Source organism: Schistocerca cancellata, chromosome 4, assembly GCF_023864275.1.
Source record: "Schistocerca cancellata isolate TAMUIC-IGC-003103 chromosome 4, iqSchCanc2.1, whole genome shotgun sequence".
NCBI lineage: Eukaryota > Metazoa > Arthropoda > Insecta > Orthoptera > Acrididae > Schistocerca > Schistocerca cancellata.
In genome coordinates this window covers 613,096,972-613,118,485 of record NC_064629.1, presented here as the reverse complement: position 1 = coordinate 613,118,485, position 21,514 = coordinate 613,096,972, and the positions used below count along the sequence as shown (strand labels likewise).

Here is a 21,514-nt window from a genome sequence, read left to right as displayed (position 1 = left end):
AGTGAATTACGTGGAGCAAGTGTTTAAAAGGCACTAAATACACCAGGCAGTTTGGGAGTAACAGTTTCCAAGTCAATGATGCCATATATGAAGAGAGAGACTCCATTAGCTAAGAGTCATAATGAGTGTAAACCTATCCTCATATCCCCTATGTTTCCACTAGAATCATAGTGTTTTTGAAAAGAACCTTATAGTTAGTAAGCTAATTTAAGTCAGAACTAAACCAGCTTATCTAACAACTTACTTATACAAATAAAATTTGTCAATTTGTATAAGTTAAACGTCTACCAATGAGTGGCAATCTGTAAACCAGGCAACCACCAAGAATGTCATAGCATGACATAAATAGGACCAATAGAATGTGAACAACTATTTAAAAAAATAAAAAGTGTAATCTGTCCAATGCATCTCAATTAAAGCATTAAGACTGATTAGTTGCTGAAGTTCAACATGGCTGTATCTATATAGTGCTCTGCACAACAAAAAGGAAGGACTATTAGAGTTTGAAGACATTTCAATGATGTCGTCATTACAACAGATCACACGCGTGAACTGAGGATAAAAATGGGATGCAATTGGTCATTTCCTCATCACCGGAACCATCCCAGCATTCACTCCAATCAATTTAGGGAAATCATGAAAAATCTAAATCAGGATGGCTACACAGAGATTTGAACCTTTCTCCTCCTGAATCAGAGTCCAGTGCCTCAACTACTCCACCCCATTGCTTGATCTCTCTCAACACTCTGATTATTAATGATGGTGTTCCCATTAGCTAAGCCAGCCTTCTAGCAATTTCGAAGAGGTATTTTTCATAATATCCTTGCATAAAATCTTTCCTGTAGTTCAAGGTACTGTGCAGATCTGTTATTATCCAATGTCCCTGTTGTGTAAAACTTCATACACAACAGTAAGAAGAGGTGGGCTACAGAGTGGTGCACCGACTGTCATCATGGGAAAGCCAGACAGGAGCAGAAATGATTAGCGACCAAGTTCGCAGAGTAAACAGAAGATTTACTTAACTTTTATTTCTCCAAGCATATGACGACTCATTACAAACACTGCAGCAAGGAATAACATCCAGTTCTCAATATCAACAATTATTAGGCTCTCTGAACTAAAGCACGAACATCGGTCTCCGAGCCATGACTGGACATAGTGTCATGTAGTGCAGATGCTCCAAGCGCGAGTGGGTTTCACCTGCCACCAGCCATCCTATAATGCAGCGGCAAAGAGTGCTTGTGGTACCAACCTGCCGGAGATGTGGCTCAGTGGGCATGCTCCATTGGGTCCAGCAGATGCCGTGCGACCACTATCAGCGTCTGACGGAAACTTACAATTACATTGCCAACTTTGATGCCCATGGGGTGGTATCAATAGATGATACCACAGTCCCCAACAAGATATTTTGCATTAGAGTCAAATTCTATAATCTTTCAGTCAAGTCCAACACATCAGCTGTTTTTGACTCCTCTGGATGTAAAAAAAGTAAAAGGTTTTCAATAGTTTCACCTTCTCCATTAACAACTGCACTCAGTCAAGCAACCTGTGTCCTGAAACATCACCATGAAACTACTTTGCTGTCAGTTTCCGTAGACCTACCTTTGATGACAATAATGTCTGGAGATCCATTAAAGCCAATCACAGTTTCAGTGAATTGCTCATTCAATTGTGGGAAGCTGAAACATTTTTGAACATCACATCTATTTATGTCACTTTAGCATGTTTTTGAGGCTTTACAGGAACAATACACTTGTGGTGCTGACTGGTTTCCAGAAAACTTTATGACCCTAAACTAAAACCCTGGCACTTCTCCCAAATTCCCTGAGGTGTTCACCATTATGCACAAAATAAAAGTTAAGGATACCTATGATGTACTACAGATATAGTAAGCATTATCCTTAATCATAACTTCCTCACAGTTTCCTTGTATCTCACAGCCACTACATCTATAGAAAATTATGACAAAAGAATTAAGAAACATTTTGGATGACTACCATACAGCACCTGTGATAATATTGCAGAGAAGGTGGGTAGTCTGCATCATGTTAGGCAGTGTATTACATTCTTGTCTGTACAGTAGTACAATCAGACACTGTGCCAATTTAGACTGATAGTTATGTTCAAATTCAATCTGCAGAAGATGCTGATAATATCAAACACCACACATGACCTGCCCACTGACCCAACTAATACTGTCAAGCACTTGTCTCATATCGAACAGATAGTCTGATGCAAGTTTCCAACACAATTGACAATAGAATTAAGGGCTGCTCTTTCAAATGGTGTAGTAGTCTTTTAAATAAATTATGAGTTTCAAATACCCCTTTTGCAAAACTGCAGCTGTAGTGCAATTACATTCATTCCAGTGTTGCCATTAGGATAAACACCTGAATCCATGCATATTTAAATAAATTATTTTTAACAGACACTGCTGTTCTTCCCTTCAGCAAGAAACTCTTCCAGATGAAACATGCTGATCCATACATCTGCTGTCACCTGTTCACTTCAGCAACTGAAGCTGTCAATGTAATGACTGTTTAACATGATTTTCTCCCATATTGTTCATATTTTGTTGAAAAACATTTCATCACAAATAACAGCTCTCTTTTACTTTTTATATACACACAAAAGCAAATAGGATTCTGCAATCCATTTCTTCAAATTTATTTGTTTGCGAAATCATACTGAATTTTTTAAAAACCCAGAGAGGACTAGTACATATATTTCAGTCGATGAACAGAGTCAGGTAACATGTTTCTAATGTAATTTGAAGATAGACTGTTTTGAAATGAAAAGTAATCTTACTAACATTAACCGATTAGTTAACTTTTAATACTTACAGTTAATTATGGATTAATTAGGTGGGATTTTGTTACCTGTTCCTTTTCTGCTCTTTTTTTCTTAAGTTCATCCACTGCCAACTCATACTCTATTTCAAAGGCATCTCGGCGTTGCAGGGCTTCTTTCACTGCTTGAATGTATAGCAGATACTCCTTCAGTGGCTAAAAATATAAAAAGTAATGAAAAACAAAAAATACTTTCTTGAAGATACTATTAATAATGTAGAAATACGATTGTTTACCTGTACAAAGCTCGGGTTAGCAGCAGCAAGAACATTATGCAGCGAACGAGAATTATGTTCAACAGCACTTGCTAAAGCAAGCAATACTGGACTAAGTTCTGGCTCAGATGCAGACCACAAGGTAAATATAGGGTGCATCTGGTGCATCTCATATAAATATTCTGGAAAATTATAAACTCAAGTGAGAATTATAAGGTACATAGAAAGAATAATATTTTAGAGGTTCACATCTCATAATAGCATATTTGCAAAATGTGGCTCATTACCACAAATACATTAATTTTTCGGAAGATTTTTAGATTTGCTAATCTTGATTGACAAAAAATAATTCATAATTTTAACTAGTCACAATACTCTAATTCTCTGAAACAATGAGAGCTTAATACTGCTATACTATGACAAGATGAAAAGTTCCTAGCACAGCATGAAGTGTCACACATTTCATTCAAATGGCTAAACTATGATGATATGAAATCTTAAAATTCTGTTTTTGGGCAGTGAAAACAGAAATTCATTGAAAGTTGATGAAGGGTTATAAGGAATTTGCCCTCCTTCATTTTCGATAGATAATAAATGGTCAGCTGAATTCAATACAGTCATACAACACACACACACACACACACACACACACACACACACACACACACACAAAGGTGGACTGCAATGCCAGGTCACTGGCGTTGGATGGGTCAATGTAGCCGTGTGTGTGTTCACCTGCACATGTTATTACTTTGCAAAGCTGAGTTACATTTTCAGTATTTTCATGTGCCTGCCAACAGATCAGTGCAAACTATATGGCAAGTTGTTACCTGTACCACTAGCACTATTTGCTTCCCTGTTGCAGGATTCCAAGCAACGTTGTGAGCAGACGATGGTGACGACTTTTTGGGCAACAGTGTAAGGATGTAAACAGTGTGACATGTGGAAGTTTTGGTCGGTCCAGGAAGCCTGTATTGATAGCTGAAGTAATTAAGGCAGCCTCCCACAATAAGGTCCGAAACCCAGGTTCAAGACCCGGTCCAGCACAAATTTTCACACGTCAGTAATGGGTAGTAGATTTATACCTAAAACAGCTGATATCTGAATTTGCTGTCAGCAAATTAATTTTGAAGTATTCTGTATAGCTGTGGGTCATGTGTTCTTTCAGACATGCATGAAGAAATACAAGGTCTGTACAAAAAATTCCATAAATTTGTCCACAAAATTTTTCTATACTTACCTTTTACTTATTGTGCATGGTCTCCTTCGAAATACTCTCCTCCACAATTGATACACCACTCCCGACATTGTTTCCACTTCCAGTCTTGGTATGGCTTTTGCCAGGTCACATGAAGCGCCATTTGTGAATATTCTTTTGTCTCGTCTATCGTCGCAAATCTTTGTCCTTTCCACATCTCAATATCATAACTATAGACCCACGATTGATCACCAGTTACGATTATCTTATAGAACATCTCGTTCTCATTTGCACAATACAAAAGCACAGACTGCAAGGTGAAGATCTTTCTGATCTTGATTCATGAGCCGTGGGAACAACTTGGCAGCAACATGCTGCATTCCAAGATGCTGTGTCAGCATTTCATGATATGACCCAACTAAAATGTTACATTCTTCTACAATCTCTCTGACAGTCAGTCTTCAATTGGCACACACAACTTCATTGATGTTCCTGACATCAACGTCACTGATAGACGTTGAAAGGCGTCCTGAACGAGGGTCATCTTTAACTTCTGTCTGGCCATTTTTAAACTGTGTGAACCATTTGTAACACTGAGTAAGGCTTAGTTACTCATCACCATGGGCTTCCTGCATCATTTGGTGTGCACGCGCACTCAGTACAGCTCTGAATGATAACTAACAGACATACAACAATGAAACTTCCGGCAGTTACACATTAAACACAGGGTTGTGCAGGGATGCCAACTGCATTTCGCTCGACCACACCACTGGCACAAAATTATGAATGTTCTGGAATTTTTTGAACAGACCTCGTGCTTAAGATGCCTCCATTGCAAAAGGAAAGAAAAAAAATAAATCCTCTTCCTTTCAACCAATGCTTCTGCACACGATGTTCCAGCACAAAGGTAACAGAGACCAAGTTATTGGAACATCTACATCATCAGATATGGCACCTGCTGTCTTCCCAGTAATCTAACAGTTACAGATTTGTTGCTGGAATTGTTTTGGGTCAAATTTAGGCATTACAGCAACTGGTATTTTGCAGACCTCTCGGACTTTCACTTGGAAGATAAAATCCACTCCCTAGAAAAAGCTGTACATGTCACCTAGGCCTAATAAATCAAACCACACAAAAAATTTGAAAGTTAACTTCATTAACTGAACGTGGTGGTAGAGGGTGGAAGGGGACAAGGTATTCCATCGTCATGATGAGAAATCACCACCTTCCTCTCACACCCAATTTATTTTTGTCTGTGGTGCATCAGCAATACGGGAAGAAGAAATAAAATACCAGAACTATGCAAATTATATTAACAATACTATCAAAATTTCAAAGTCACATCTCTTAAAAGTCAGTTTTTTTACAGCAGTAGATAGTAATGAACATGCTTAACATTTGTGCAGATAGCGGCTTGAACTTACAACACTTTAGGATTATTCCAGGATAAAAATAACCAACTTGATAAGAGAATATTCATTCTTCTGGATAAAGCAAAACTGATAGAAAAAACGCATAACTCAATTTAACTAGATTATACTGCTCAACCCTTGAAATTAATAATCATGTTATACAACTATATTATTATTATTATTATTATTATTATTATTATTATTATTATTATTAATATACACTACCTGATCACAGCTAATGAGACATCCCTATGTAATGTGGAATTGACCACTAGATGTCACCAGTATAAAAGGAAATGAGGGTACTGTGTTGTCAGTATAGAAGAAGTAACAGCAGACTGGGTCAGTTAGGAGAGCTTAGTGACTTCATGAGGACTAGTCATTAGACGTCACCTGAGTAGCAAATCCATTAGGGACATTTCAACAATTCTAAAGCTGTCCAAATTGACTGTTTCTGATGTGACTGAAGAGGAAATGCAAAGGAACAACTACAGCTAAACAAAGACCAGGAAGACCTCATTTACTGATGGACAGGGACCATTGAGCATTGTGGAGTGTGGTTGTAAAATATTGCTGGAGTTTTGAATTGCTGCTAGCAATCCAACTAGCACAGTGACTGTGCCTAGGAAGTTCTGAAGAATGGGGGTGCAATGGTCTAGTACACATTTCTGTACTCAAGGCTATGCAAAGCTGGAGGTGGTATGAAGAGCTACTCCACTGGACAGTGGACGACTGAAAACAAGTCATTTGGAGTAATTCACCACACTATACTGTGTGGCAATCCAATGAAAGGGTTTGGATTTGGAAAATGCCTTGAACATTACCTTCTTTCATAAGTAATGCCAATAAGTGGAATAGTATGAAGGAGGCGGTGTTACAGTATATGGGTGTTTTTCATGGTCCCCTGATTTTCATTAAGAAAATGCTAAATGCAGGATATGAACACATTTTGCAGCATTGTGTATAGTAGAGGAACAGCCTGTAAATGATGATTGTTTCAGCATGACAATGCACCCTGTCATAAAACAGCTTCTTTAGCACAATACTCTGTTGACAATAACATCCCTAAAGTGGACAATAACATTCCTGAAGTGGACTTACCTGCCCAGTCTTGATATGAACACATGAAACAATTTTGGGATGAATTAGACTGTTTAATCTGGTGCAACAGAGTCCTACATCATTACCTTGCCTAGTTTTCTCTCTCTAAGAACTGGTTGCCATTCCTCTACAGACATTCAGACACCTCACCAGAAGTGTTCTCAGGTGTACTTACACACACACACACACACACACACACACACACACACACACACACACAAATTAGGTCGTCAACAACATACAGCAAGAATCACCACCAATAGTAATGAATATTTTTTCCATTGCTAATCCTTTTTATTCTGTGAGAGATTTTCAGATTTTGTTCTGAGAGAGATTACTTTACAAGCAAGTAATTGGAATTTGAACATCCACGAGTACAGGAAGTACCAAAGTACATTCCAAAAGTTATCTTTAAGAACTTGCAGCACAATCATCCATTGCTTAAATGTAGATAGAAGGATGTTTAAGTATTCAATGATTTGATGATTTCATAACTCGTAACTCAAACACAGTCATTGAGGAAATCAATCTATCAAATCAATAATGAGAACCCACAAAAAATTATTATGAAATGATACAACACCCACAGAAGCCACAATAAATAATGAAATCATGTTTATTTCTGAATGTATACACACTTGCAAGTTGCATATTGCCTGGAAGCACGTATGTTTCTCAGTGTGAAACACCTGCTGTCAGTTTTCCTAGAGAGCATAAGGGTGTCTACATAGTTGTGAGCAATGTGGTCCAAAGAATGCTCAGGCAAGGTTCACCATTTCATTTTCTATTTTTCCCCACGGGACTGTTAAGGACATTGCTTGCAAATGTATATGTACCTGTACGTGTTTTACTCCTGTACTTCACACTACACTGAAGAACCATATGGGAACACAAAATTCAATTTCTGAGTTAAGTTATTCAAGTAGTTTGTGCAAAGCTCTTTCTCTGCGAGGAATGTTGGACAGATGGAAGGCAGACTAATGTACAACATCTTACTGAAAATGAAGTCATTACAGACTCAGCAAATACTCACACTAGAAAAAGATAGGACAAGAAATCAGTCTTTTCAAAGAAACCATCCCAGAATTCCCATTGAGCTATTTCTGGGAACCATAATGAATGAACACACGGTACTTATTCAGGAAAATACCGAAGTTCTCAAGTTCGAGAAACAGAACCCACTTTCTCTCCTAATACCAGGATAATGTTCATAAATCAAATTTCACAACAGGGAAATGATGAGAACTGTTTTGTAGACAGAGGCTGGAGCCTCTCTTTCGTAATATTGTTTTATTTCAATTTTCCTCTTTCCATCTACTGGATCCCATTTTCCTTGTTAAATATATCTCAAAATTTTCTTAAGGAGAATTCTACCAAATTTTCAGTAAAGTTTTTTCATTGTAAGTTTACAGTAGTGTAACATAGTACACATCTAATGCTTTTGGTTATCTTATTCACGTAAGCAATAACATGTTCAAAATGTGACAGGTGCTTTCAGTAAATGGGCTCAAATCTTTCTTATGTCTGATTAATTTGAGGTGTAAGTACAGGGTTGTCCTATAAGTACAGGATTATGATGGACTCATTTTCAAAACTTTGTATTTATTCAAGTACAAATCCAAACTGAACAAGTTTTATACCAATGAAAAGATGAGGTTTCAAAATTTTTTTCATAATGTTTGATATCAATTTATAAATTTAATAATTTGTATTGAATTAGTTTTTAATAATTATTTAATAATTATAAATGTGATAAATGTTAGAAAAGTTCAATGTGCCCACTGTTGGCTGCACAGCAAACATTGACGCGATAGCCAAATTCGTCATACACACGCAAAAGCATATCTGCTGTTACTGAGTGCACAGCAGCAGTGATACAGTTGTGCAGATTGTTCAGAGTGGTTGGCAGAGGTGGGATATAAACAGTTTAATTCACATAGCCCTATAAGAAATAGTCTCAGAGTGTGAGATTAGGAGATCTTGGTCACCGGAAGTGCAGAGCCAGGTCCTGAAGTCCCCTGCAACCGATTCAGTGCTGAGGAAGGGAGTCATTCAAAAAGCCTCATACATCACAGAGCCAATGGAGCAGAGTTCCAGCCTGTTGGAAAATGAAGTCCTGGGAATCTTCCATGACTTGAGGGAACAGCCATTGTTCCAACATGTCCAGGCACGTGATTCCCGTTACAGTTATTTCCACAAAGAAAAATGGTCCATAAACCTTTGTATGAGTTATGACACAGAACACATTGATCTTCGGAGAGCCTCTTTTGTGTTGCAATAGAGGATGTGGACTTTCCAAACCCCATAAGTGAACATTGTGTCTTAACTTTTCCACTAAGGTGGAACCTCGATTTATTGCTAAAAAATACACGCTATAGAAATGCGTCATCCTCCATCTTTGCTAGCACATAACCACGAAATGCGAGACTCTTCTCTTTGTCATTGGAGTTGAGAACCTGCACAAGTTGTAATCGGTAGGGCTTGTACAGCAAACGCGGTCTCAGAATGTTCCATACAGTTGGTTGGGGTATTCCAAGTTCTCAACTGGCTCTATTTGTAGACTTAGTGGGCATGCGCACAAAACTTTCTTGAATGCATTGGACATCATCCTCTGATACATGCGATTGCCTGTGCTTCTTCCTTTTCACACACTCACAGTCTGTTTAAATTGCTTAAATCAATGGCTAATACTTTTGCGAGTTGTTGAACACTGAATTTGGTATGAAATGCCCCCTGCTCTGCAATTTGCACCTCACTTTTCGCAAACTCAATAACACAGAAAACCTTGTGCTCCACCGTCGCCATCTCACACACAACTTGACAGTAAAACGGAATGACGGCCCTATTGCCACCCAAACTCTACCAGCCACTTCTGAAACCATCACTGCCCATCCACCGCCACCTGCCAAAAACTTTGAAACTTCCTCTTTTCAACTCGTATAAATCTTGTTAATTTTGGATTTGTACTTGAATACATACGAATTTTTGAAAATGAGTTCATCATTGGGAATAACCCTGATAATAAGTACACACATTTCTCGTGTGTATGTTTACCTTGTCTTTATATCATACACCATTTGATGATGTTTTGTTCTGTATCTGAGTCATTTCAGCACTGCAAATGTTATATGAGTGATACTTTACTCAAGTTTAGTATTGACTTGGGGGGTGGGGGGTATATCTAACTGCAGCCATGATATGTGGTAATGGTGTTATTCTTTTTTTACCTGCACACCCTTCAATGTGAAATCTTCCCCACTGATTACTTCAATGATACCATGGTTCTGGAAGTCTGCATTTTGACCATTCTCTCTCAGCTGTGGAAAGAAGAAGTCACTGTGTGCCATTGCAGGAAAACATGACAGGTTGAGGTGAAATTTGATAGCCCAAACAAGCAGCATGTGTTACTGTGTGTCCTATTCAGAGTGAGCTGAGGTGGTGATGTGGAGCAAAAGAAGCCCTTTGGCAGCTTCACACAACACTTTGTCCTGTAATCTCACCCAGAGATTTCTGTAGTATGCTCCTGTGCCTCTTGCAGGCATTATCTATTTGAACCAAAACATAGCAGTCCCAGAGTACACCCGGCATCACCCTGACTGGTGATAGTTGTACCTTCACGTTTACTGGTAGTGGTGGTGGTGAATCCATATATTTATCCTGTGCAGTTTGCTTCTGTGTCTCGGGATCATAATCTTACATCTACCACTTGTTCATTGTCATTAGGTGGCTTTAGAAGCAGTCTGACATGGCTGCAACATTTCAGATGCTGTGTCAGTTAGCATGCTTTTTGAATGGGTGTGGACAGTATTGAACCCACCTGGCTGCAACCTCCGTCGAGTTCAAAATGTTTTGCACGATGTTGAAAACTCATCCACAACTAATTTTCATTTTCATTTTATTTTCATAATGTCAATACACTGGTCTTCAAGCATCACGGCCTCCACTTTTCTTGTGATTCCTGGTTCTTCACAGAGAAATAGTCTGCTACATCGTTATTCATCATTCAGTCTCGTTTGACCACACTGAAAGTGTCTATGTCACCTAACCACTGTATTGCAAGATGGTGCACTGCAGCTGCACACTTCCATCAATTCTGCATGGACTGTTGCAGCATTGTCCTTCATCAAATTCAGAAAACAAAATATGAAATGATACTTCACTTTATCAATAGGCTGCGTCTTTTTATTTTGGCAGTGCATGACAGAATTGTGGTACATAGATTGAATATGTGCCATGACTGCAGACATGTAGATGCAAACCAACAAAAAATTAATTACACAACTTTATTTCTTTGCGGTCATAATTAAAACATCATGAATATCACTTGTTTGACTGACTGTCTCAGTTTCAATTGTCATGTACATCGATCAAGAAGGCATATGAAATCTACTTAAAACAGTATCCAATTGATTCCATTCTTGATCAGAGTCAAATGCCACTGTTTGTGATCTCATTATTGATAACATTCTGTGAGACATTTCTAAGTGTAATAAAAGAAGTTATATAACAGAATTAGACATGCAGTGGAACAATAGCAGAATTATCATAGCTCCTATCTGAAGAGGTGAGGTGATCTGTGTTAAACCAAAAGCAACATCATAAGCAGGATCTAGAGGTGGTACAAAAATGAACTGAGTTACTAAGAGACAAGCAAATTTACTTAAAGAACGTCTTCTACATACATCAAAGAGAGGAGATTAATTATCTCCTTGAGTGAACAGAGAAACAGTTAAACAAGCAGATGACAAATTTGTCAGATGATAGACTTTAGGACTGGGTGGATATTGATAGCAAAATTGTACAGCTTAATGAAAAGTATGTCCTACATTGATATATCTAAATAGTGAAAGAGAAAGTTTAAGAGGTGAAAAAGCATACCCAGAAAAAGTAAATCTAAATGGCAATCAGTGACAAAATCAGTATCTTCAACATGCTCCGAGAAGATGTAGATTCATAGCTGCACAGAGAAGCAACCTTTCTAATAGAAAAATTTGATTGAGGCAATCAATGATCATTGAGTATTTTCATGTATGCTGTGAAGCATATCTACAACTCATTTAACTCTGGCAGTAACAGAAATGTTAATGCTAATGAAAACTTGTGAGACTTCACAATCTATTTCAGCATTAATAAAACTGTCCACATGTTGGCTTCAGATGAAGAACCTGAAGCAGCAACAAGAGCATAGTTTGCTGTATCATAATAACATTTAAGGTTCTGGATAATGAAGTCATCAAAAGCCTCAGAAAATGAAGCTTTTTTTTTAATCCTGTAAATACACTGATGGTAAAAATAAATTGCAGCACCAACGAGGAGTTGTGTGACATAAATGAAAGTTGGCAGGCATGTTACCACATCTGAAAGAAGATGATTATTCAAATTTCCTGCTAGTCACTTAACAGTGGGATTAGTAGTGCCACTATGACTATGCAAATACACATTTTAAAAGTCATGAGCATTATTTACCTTTGAGATTGGATGTGGTGAGTTGATGTTACTCAAGAATGCCTTTAAGGTGACAAACATGCCACTATCAACACCTCACAGACTTTGAACGAGGTTGTGTAATAGGGCTACAAGAAGCTGGATTCCTGACAAGTCTTTCTGCAGTATCGCAGAACCTTCTGCGATACTGCAGAAAGACTTGTCAGGAATGTCACCACTGTAAACGATTGCTGGCAGCAGTTATCACAAGAATATATGGTCACAAGAAGACTGGGCTCCAGACAGCTACATGGTACTACTGGGAGGAAAGACCATCTGGTTCAGCATATTGCTCTACTACATCATAATACTTATGCAGCAGCAATTTGAGCATCAGTTGGTACCATAATGACACAACAAACTGTTACAAACTGGTTACTTCATGGACAGCTCTGAGCCAGATGCCCTGTAGCATACATTCCACTGACAAGCGCCCTTTGTGAGACTTCAGTTATGTCACCCGAGAACTCACTGGATGGCAGGGTGGAGGTCTTGTGTTTTCTGATGAAAGCTGCTTTTGCCTCGGTGTCAGTGATGGCCGTGTGTTGGTCAGGAGGTGGCCAATTGAGGGCCTGCAACCAACCTGTCTTTGTGTTAGACACAATGGACCTACAATTGGAGTTATTGTCTGGGTTGTGATTTCATGTGACAGTAAAGTGCGCGTCATTTACGACGGCGGCCGAGTTTAGGTTCCTTCTGCGCATCTGACGTCACAAAACACAGTCAGCCAACGAACAGAGAACGACGTTGCCAGAGCTCGACTGCAGTACAGAGCACGGATGAGTGTCTTCCGTTTTAGAAACGTTCAGTCATAAATAAAGCAATTGAACAAAAGCAATGTCTTGATAGCAGACTTTCTATAAAAGAAAGTTTGGAAAAAGCATTCTTTAAACCAACTGCTTCTTAAGGTCGGGACACACATGTCCGGACCGTGTCCGTGCCGAGACACGTCCGAGTATCGGCCATCACCCGGACAACGAAATACATCATTAAAACAAATGTAGCGGGCCCCACTTGACCGGGCCGTGCACGGGGAACGTCAACGGGCCAGGGCCGGGCCGGGCGAGATTCGCCGTGTTTAATTTTTCACATGACGGACACGGTCTGATGGTAGAATTGTATTGTGAGCTGTGCAACTGCGCAAGACTGTTCTGTGCACAAAACATGGATGTGGAACGACTAATAGAAGAAGTTCGTAAGTTTCCTGTTCTTTACGATCAGGGAAGTGAAAACTACAGGGATATCGAGTACAAAGACAGAGTTTGGAAGACAACTGCAACAGATCTACAAGCCAAAGGTAAGATAAAAACTATACAAGTTTTAATACCCGAAAGATATTTATTTACTTTTTATTTTACAAACACATGTTTGGTTTATGTCATCGTTATATCGCCAAGGCGACATGTTCTTGCCATTCCACAGTCCCTTGTGGAGAGTTCAGGAATTTTTTGAGTTGTTCTCGTACAGCAAATGCAGCATCTGTTGATCTCCCACGAATTCGAGGTAGGTTTCGAAGATTTGATGATCTTCCGGATCCCTCAGCAGTTTCCTTTTGATCCATCCTCTGTTCGGGCACCCTATAAACTTCCATTTTTCGAATAAAGTTGTACAGTACACACGCTGCCGTCACAATCATTGTAAGGTTATTACGATCTCCCTGAAGGATTCTTCTAAATATTCGAAATTTCTGTTGCAATATACCGAATGCAATGTTTTTTCTGTCTTGGTTCTAGTTTCTTTAAAAGTTCACAGAAGGTGTACTGCGTCATCCTAAAATATTCATAAAACTTAGTCTCATCATCTATGAGATGAGAAAATAATGTTCGAAGCTCTCCCTGTACTGGTCTTGTTTTCCAGGCACTGTGGATCCATAATTTTCTTCTTCTTGTTTGCCTTCGTTCTTTTCCCTCTTCGTCTAAAGGAAGTGCTATAAGTCCTAATTCACTATTACGAAAATTAGTGAACATGTTTTACAGCTTTCACAAACAGAAACACAGGTCACCGCGTCCGAGTCATCACAAGGAACAACAAAGACACGGGCGTGCCCCAGTCACGTGTGGCCCCTGCAGGGACGGACCGGAGCACGGCCGTCACTCGTCCGACGCTCGGCCCTGACACGGCCCGGACGTGTGTGTCCCGACCTTTATTCTACTAACTAATTAAACCAAACAAGCAATAAGCCTCCTAATTCAGGCGATAGCAAGGAAATTCATTCTCCCTAACCGCTTTTTCGCAATAAAGAACAGCGGTAAATGTTTATTTCCTATTGTACTTCGACGAAACGTGAGTAATTCATAGTCATACCAACAGTATTTGTCGGTATTTTGTGTGACTCTTTAAAATCCTCCAGGAATCCAGTTCAACGACGAGCTGCGTTAGTGTAATGGTTAAGGTGTTGGGCTACTAAGTTAAAAATTCTGAGTTCAAATCTTGTTTAGTGCCTCATATTTTCTTTACTTGAAAACAATATCGAAGTCTTATTTCATGAATTTTATTCGTTTGAATGTAATTTTATGAAATTTCTAGTGCCAACCAAAATCGACCATACGGAAAGTATGGACTTTTACCACTGCAAACTCTTCAAAATTTCGTGCAATGGTTTGCTACATTTAATGCTGCACAATAACTGCGTTGAACATCGAAACAAAATTAGGTCATTTATGGGGGGAAGGTATCAGTCAAGAAGATGTGTAAAAATCAAGTTTTTGGGCCAAATAGTTTTTGAGGAATCGAATGATAAGTGTGTCAAAGCAGTCGGAACACCATGTGTCGTGCAGTGATGACAAAATCGCGCACAGCACGGAATGCGGGGAGCACGTCTCTGAAGTAGCGAAAGGGTTAATGCGGCCTTGGTGGCTTTACTTCATAAACTGCGCCTAAGTTTGCGACACTACGGCGCTGCTTCTCTTGGCGCGTGCAACTGGCAACGCAGCAATCTCCCGCGTCTGGGCAGGCATGCACGAGCCGCCAAGATAAAAGAATTGAACTATAGTAGCATTCTTGGGGTTATCCCATGCAAACAGGCATGGAACTCCATCCCACAAACTGACGTCTGGCACCTGCACGACACAACAAGCAACAGCTTACCTCGCACTTACATTGACCTGTGATCTTGCAGTGTTAATTACTTAAATATTTTACTCAGACAAATATATTCCCAAAATTTCATTACTCCACACTGATTATTTTTTGGTGTTATGATTTTTTCCATCAGTTTATTGGAGCCGAAAGTGGAACGGCACATTTTCAACCCTGTCACACCAATTCACCTTTTTGGCTGCTGTATGAATCACAACAGATGATCTTTCCTCAAAGAAGCCTCATCTGCTCTAATGGCTTACAGATCACACACAATTCAGCCTTTACATTAAACATATCTAGTAGGCAGAAGCTGAAGACTTGATCTGGAAAAAATAGTGGATAGTCAAAGGTGTCTCTCCATTTTGGCCTTTCCATAAATATAATATTAAACTATAAGGCTCACCTTAAAAAATTATTAACAAAAGATCTAAAACTTGAGTGTGGATTGCTTTATTCTCTAAACTTAGATTTAAAATACTTCTATGCCTCAAAAGAAAGTAGTAGTAGATTTGCTTGAGTTTTCTGTAATATATTAATACTCATCACACACACATCTAAAAGAATTATTTGTAGCAACACAGAAACACCCAAGACTGATTCAAGAAGATTCTTCCACACATGCACCTTTTTATCTGGCACCCCCTTTCCCCTGTACACTTTCACCCTTATCAGTTTTCACTACTAATTGTGATAAACACTGTATACAAATCTTGCACTTAGGTGCCTCAAGAAGCAGCTTCTGTCATTTGTGCCTTAAACTGGCACTTGAAATGCCAAAAGCTGGTTACTGAACAGTCACTCCATGGTTAGATGAGAATTTGTACAGCATACAAGTGCCAGGGTACAAAATAAACTGAAGTGACAAAGTCATGAGATAACGATATGCATATATACAGATGACAGCAGTACTGTGTACATATGTTTAAAACAACAATGCATTGGCAGAACTGCCATTTGTACTCTGGTACTTCGTGAGAAAAGTTTCCGAAGTGATTATGGCCACATGACAAGAATTAACAGACTTTGAATGCAGAATGGTAGTTGGTGCTAGGTGCACGGGACGTTTCATTTCAGAAATCTTTAAGTGAATTCAATACTGCGAGATCCGCAGGGCCAAAAGTGTGCCATTACCTCTCGCCACGGACAATGCAGTGGCAAACAGCCTTCACTTAATGACCTAGAGCAGCAGCGTTTGCATATAGTTGTCAGTGCTAACTGACAAGCAACACTGTGTGAAATAACCACAGAAATCAATGAGGGACGTATGATGAATATATCCACTGTGGCAAAATTTGGCAGTAATGAGCTATGGAAAGTAACAACTGATGCAACTGCCTTTGCTAACAGCATGATTACACCTGCAGCACCTCTCCAGGGCTCATAAGCATATCAGATGGACTCTTGACAACTGGTCTGATTTCAGTTGGTAAGAGCTGATGGTAGGGTTCGAGTGTGGTGCAGACCCCAACAAGGTACTGTGAAATTTGTTGGTGGCTCCATAATTGTGTGTGGGTTGAGTTTTCATGGAATGGACTGGGTCCTCTGATCCAACTGAACTGATCATTGACTCAGAATGTTACGTTCAGCTACTCTGAGACCATTTTCAGACACTCATGGACTTTACGTTGCCACTGAACAATGGAATTTTTATGGATGACAATGCACCATGTCACCAAACTACAGTTGCTCGTGACTGGTTTAAAGAACTTTCTGGAAAATTTGAGTGGATGGTTTGACCACACAGACAACTGAATGTCAATACCATGAACATTTATGGGATATAATGAAGAGGTCAGTCCGTGAATAAAATCCTGCACTGGCAACTCTTTCGCAATTATGGATGGATATAGAGGCAGCATGGCTCAATATTTTTGCAGGGGACTTCCAGAGTCTTGTTGAGTCCATGCCATGTTGAGTTGCTCCACTAAAGGAGATCCAACACACAATACTAGGAGGTATTCGATCACTTTTGTCACCTCAGTGTATATTTCATATATTTGTTGCACCATGAGATGCTGCTGTCTATTGTGAAGTGGCAGCCCAGCAGCCAACCCAATTCCTCCACAGTAAACTGCAGTTAATACCTTCAGCAAGGTAAGGTTCTTAGTGATATCACTACTTCCTGTATCCAGAAGAAAAGTGGCGAAGATAAATGCAAGAATAAAGTTGAAATGGAGCTAGTTAGGTGACACACTATGATAGCTACTCAAGAATTTTGGCTTAAGAATGGTATATTAAAACAGCTTCCTTTAATGAGTTGGGAATTGCCCTGTGTCTCACATCAAGTTAAAGTGTTTCCAAGTGGTGTAATTTTGGAAAACGTTCCAGCATGACCACCATGGATTTTGCTGAAATTTTGTGTGAACATTCGCACATGTTCCCAACAACTACTGGTAAAGTTTCATAACTAATTCAATACTTTCACCAATCAACAGTGCACCCTTTGAGACTTATCTCTGGCAATATTTTCATGAGAGAAAAAACTAGGCAGTCTTGTACAACTTTTTGCACTCTCTTAAGTGAAATAATAAAACAGATTTCCTGAGCAAATTTCATATGGATAAAAAACTGATACTCAAAAAAATGAGAAGTTTAGCTTTTTATATCTCTGGAAGTAATTGTGGGATACACCTGAAACTTTGCACATAATAACTTACCCATACAAGGTCTTAGAATACACAATTTCAATCTCCTGTTTTCCAATAGTTTAGAGTCTGAGGGCAAAGTTGACAATTTCTCTAAAAACGCCAAAAATGGCTATTATTGGCCCACTTTTACAAAAAACAAGTCTTCTGAGAACTCTTTTAAACCATTTTCATAAGAAATATCATGTTCTAAATCACCTAAAAACTAGTTTGTTTTACTGTGTGAGCATTTAAGGCCCTAAAAACAACAAAAATGTGGAGGTGCATTGAAAATGTGCCCATATTCTGCTGGTACTCAAATCTGACATATTTTATTAGTTGTACAATTGTTTTAGAACTCTCTGTGGAAAGTAATATCAAAATGAGGTTGAGCCAGAAAAACTGCACATAAGTAGCTTTTGTTTTTTAGATATCTCTACAGCATTCATCTCTTCAAAATTCTTTTTATAAAAAATTATATAGAATAAGGAATCCAATAGAAAGAATAGTTTTCTCTTTTTTGTGGCTCTAATAATTTGAGGCAATCACTGCTGTAAACTAATTTTTTTGGGTTCTGCCTTATCAAAATTTCTCCCCGCACAATCCCATCAGTGACATTATATGGCTGGCAGTAAAGTTTTCCTCGTGACATTCAACAGCAAATTAATGAAACCTGTAAGAAACTCAAGCAGCTTGAAGTAAACATAAGCTTAGAATCCTAAAAAAGACCTCTTCTATCTTTGGCCTCACACTTATAGAGAGGCATCATCAGCCTTGGGATCCTCTGTAAAGAAACACACATCAGGCTTGGGAACTTGTGATAAATAAACCCGACCGTGGCTGCTGTTGCAAAGCTATTTGGTGTGGGCCCTATTGTGATAGGGATGATGGTTTTTCTCATTTTAAAAGGAACCAGCAGTGGTTAAGCCACCATGGACCATAGCAACACATTTGCACAATTTTTCATCAGTACACTAATGTTCCATATAAACTACAAACTTTGCCAACATGAAGTATGCTACATCCTAAACTGGAATTAAACTACCATGTCAATAACATTAGACAATAAAAAGACATACTAACAATTCTCTGTAACACAAAACTATTCCAAAAAATGTCATACAGACTGCTATGAACTTCACCAAAATTTATACAATGTGAAAAACCTGAGGGCCATTTATACAGTGCAGCCTGGAATTGTTATGCAACAATTACACTAGCATGGTCTCCACTATCTTGGTACTGCACAGTTAAATTTTTAAGTTTACAACCAGTCTGATTTTGTAGGTACAGCATAAAAACAGACAAATGTTTCACAATGAGTGGTCACAAAAGACACTCCTTTTTGAAGTTTTTTGAGTTACTTGGACTAACTCACTTCCTAGTCCTCAGGACTACTGATATTACCTTTCCCAGAGTACCAAACAGTCGTAGAATTTGGTAAAGTGTGTAAGATTTAATTTGAGTACCAGTGCAGTATGGGCCCATTTTCAATGCAACTCCACCTTATCATTGCTTTCTGTGGCCTTATAAGCTCAAGATTGTAGAACTAAATCTAGTTTTTAGGTGGTTTGGAACAAGGTCTTTCTAATGAAAATGGTTTGGAGGAGTTTGCAGATGACACTTTTTTGTGAAAGTGGGCCAAAAATACACATTTTTTGCTTTTTCTGGAAAAATCACTAACTTTGCCCTCAATGTGTAACTCATGGAAAGCAGTAGGAGAATGAAGTTTTATTTTCAGAGACCTTGTATTGGTAAGTCATTAAGTGCAAAGTTGTGTGTCGATCCTGCAGTTAGTTCCTGAGGATAAAAAGCTAAACTCCACATTTTTCCGAGTGTCTATTTTTTTTCGGCCAACATTTCTTCAAATTATCTATACGAAAACTGTTCAGGAAATCTGTTTTTATTATTTTGCTTAAGACAACACAAAAAGTTGTACAATGTGGCCTAGTTTGGTTTCTTTCAAGAAAATATTGCCGAAGATATTATGTCTCAACTTTGGCAAAAACTTGTGGGTGCTCCATTGATAGCTGCACTACGGGGTCAAACAAATGACTATATCCAGCAGTATTGAATTATTTATCATGAAACTTTACCAATAAGGAACATGTACAAAATGTTTACACAAAATTTCAGCAAAATTCATGATGGTCATGCAGGAACCTCCAGACCACACGGCATGGAATGACTCATTTACTGATCAGCTGAGTCCCATTTCTCATTACAGCATTAATACAGCATTTTATACCTCTTTCGGAAATAATACTAACTGCTTCCTATACCTATGTTAGTTTAGTAGAACAGGTTATGGTATTCAGGAGCTGCTGATGTGAGTTCTCCATAATAATTCCGTTATATTTTGTCCTCCTTAAACAAATGTGTATGTGGTTCTCTTCAATAGGGTGGCTCCAGAACATATGAAGTGTTACCTATAAACCACCAACATTGTAACAGCACTTACCTCTCTTCCAGACAACAGACTAGTTTTATAGCTTGTTTGAAGACTGTGGAATGGGTGCTTCAGTGGTATGATGAATGATGTTAATTTGATAAGCCCAGCCCTGGACACTGTCCTAATGTCCAAGCACAGCAAGTTAGATGTACAGTGCCCAGTTTGCCTTGGTGGGACCTCATCCTGATCCTGATCATTTTATTTCAGGCACCATGGTCTGGCAGTTGTATCCAAATTGGGATGCGTTCTGTTAACCACAGATCATCAACCACTTCCCTCTGAGAAATGTGTTCAGGTGCCAGGGTGCAACCAAAAGATCAATGACTGACTGACCCTGTAGCAGCAATGAAGTGTGCTACATTGGTCAAAAAACATGTCTTCCAAAACCAAAATGTTATCTGAAACTCACTCTTCAGAGCAGGTGGTTATTGCAAAAAGCCGTACTGCACCATGTGCACTTATGTTACTGCACATGATGAAGGGGAGGGGGCACTGAAACTGTCAGGTCAAGGAGACTTGCCTAGGGGAATCATGTGGAGGCATGTAGTATTTATTACGTATTTTTCTACTTAATACATTCACCATGACAGCAAGTTAATCACCAGCAAATACAGCCATTTCCGTTTTGCACTCTCCTCTTTGTCAACACACATTCTTAAATACTGAATGGATAGACACTCCCTAAAATGTGATGACTATAGCATATCGTAGTGCCCGTGTTCTTCAGAAGTACGACACATTCACGGTAAGTTGCAAATCTGGGTTTGAATCCTGGTCCGGCACAAATTTTCACTGTCATTTAATTATATAGCTGATAGTTGTCCATATTTGCAATTGCAGATACATTTAATGTCATTAAAACATGCTTCCTGCAAGACAGCCACAAAGGTCTTCCCTGTGCTGATGGCATCAATTCATCCACATATGACCTGAACCCATGCTTACCTGTATTGAGAGAGCACCTTTAGTGGTGATGGTTTTCCTTGCATTTTGTCTTCTATCAAACAGGAAAACTTGTGGAAACCAGTAGTTTACATCATGAGCTTTTTGGTTCCTTCAGGCTGACCAAGTACAACTTTGCTGTGATCATAATTTAAC

At 38.9% G+C, this 21,514-nt stretch overlaps 1 protein-coding gene across 3 annotated transcripts in view; it reads right to left on the bottom strand.

Moving 5' to 3' along the window:
• The window catches only part of LOC126185181 (sorting nexin-7-like), a 142,773-nt gene that overhangs the window by 68,121 nt on the left and 53,138 nt on the right, over positions 1-21,514 (bottom strand). For all 3 annotated transcript variants that reach the window (XM_049928038.1, XM_049928037.1, XM_049928039.1), the window contains exons 6-7: positions 3,086-3,246; positions 2,880-3,005 (exon numbers count right to left, since the gene is read on the bottom strand). In XM_049928038.1, coding sequence (XP_049783995.1) covers positions 2,880-3,005; positions 3,086-3,246 — 287 coding nt within the window. The remainder of the gene's footprint in view (positions 1-2,879; positions 3,006-3,085; positions 3,247-21,514) is intronic.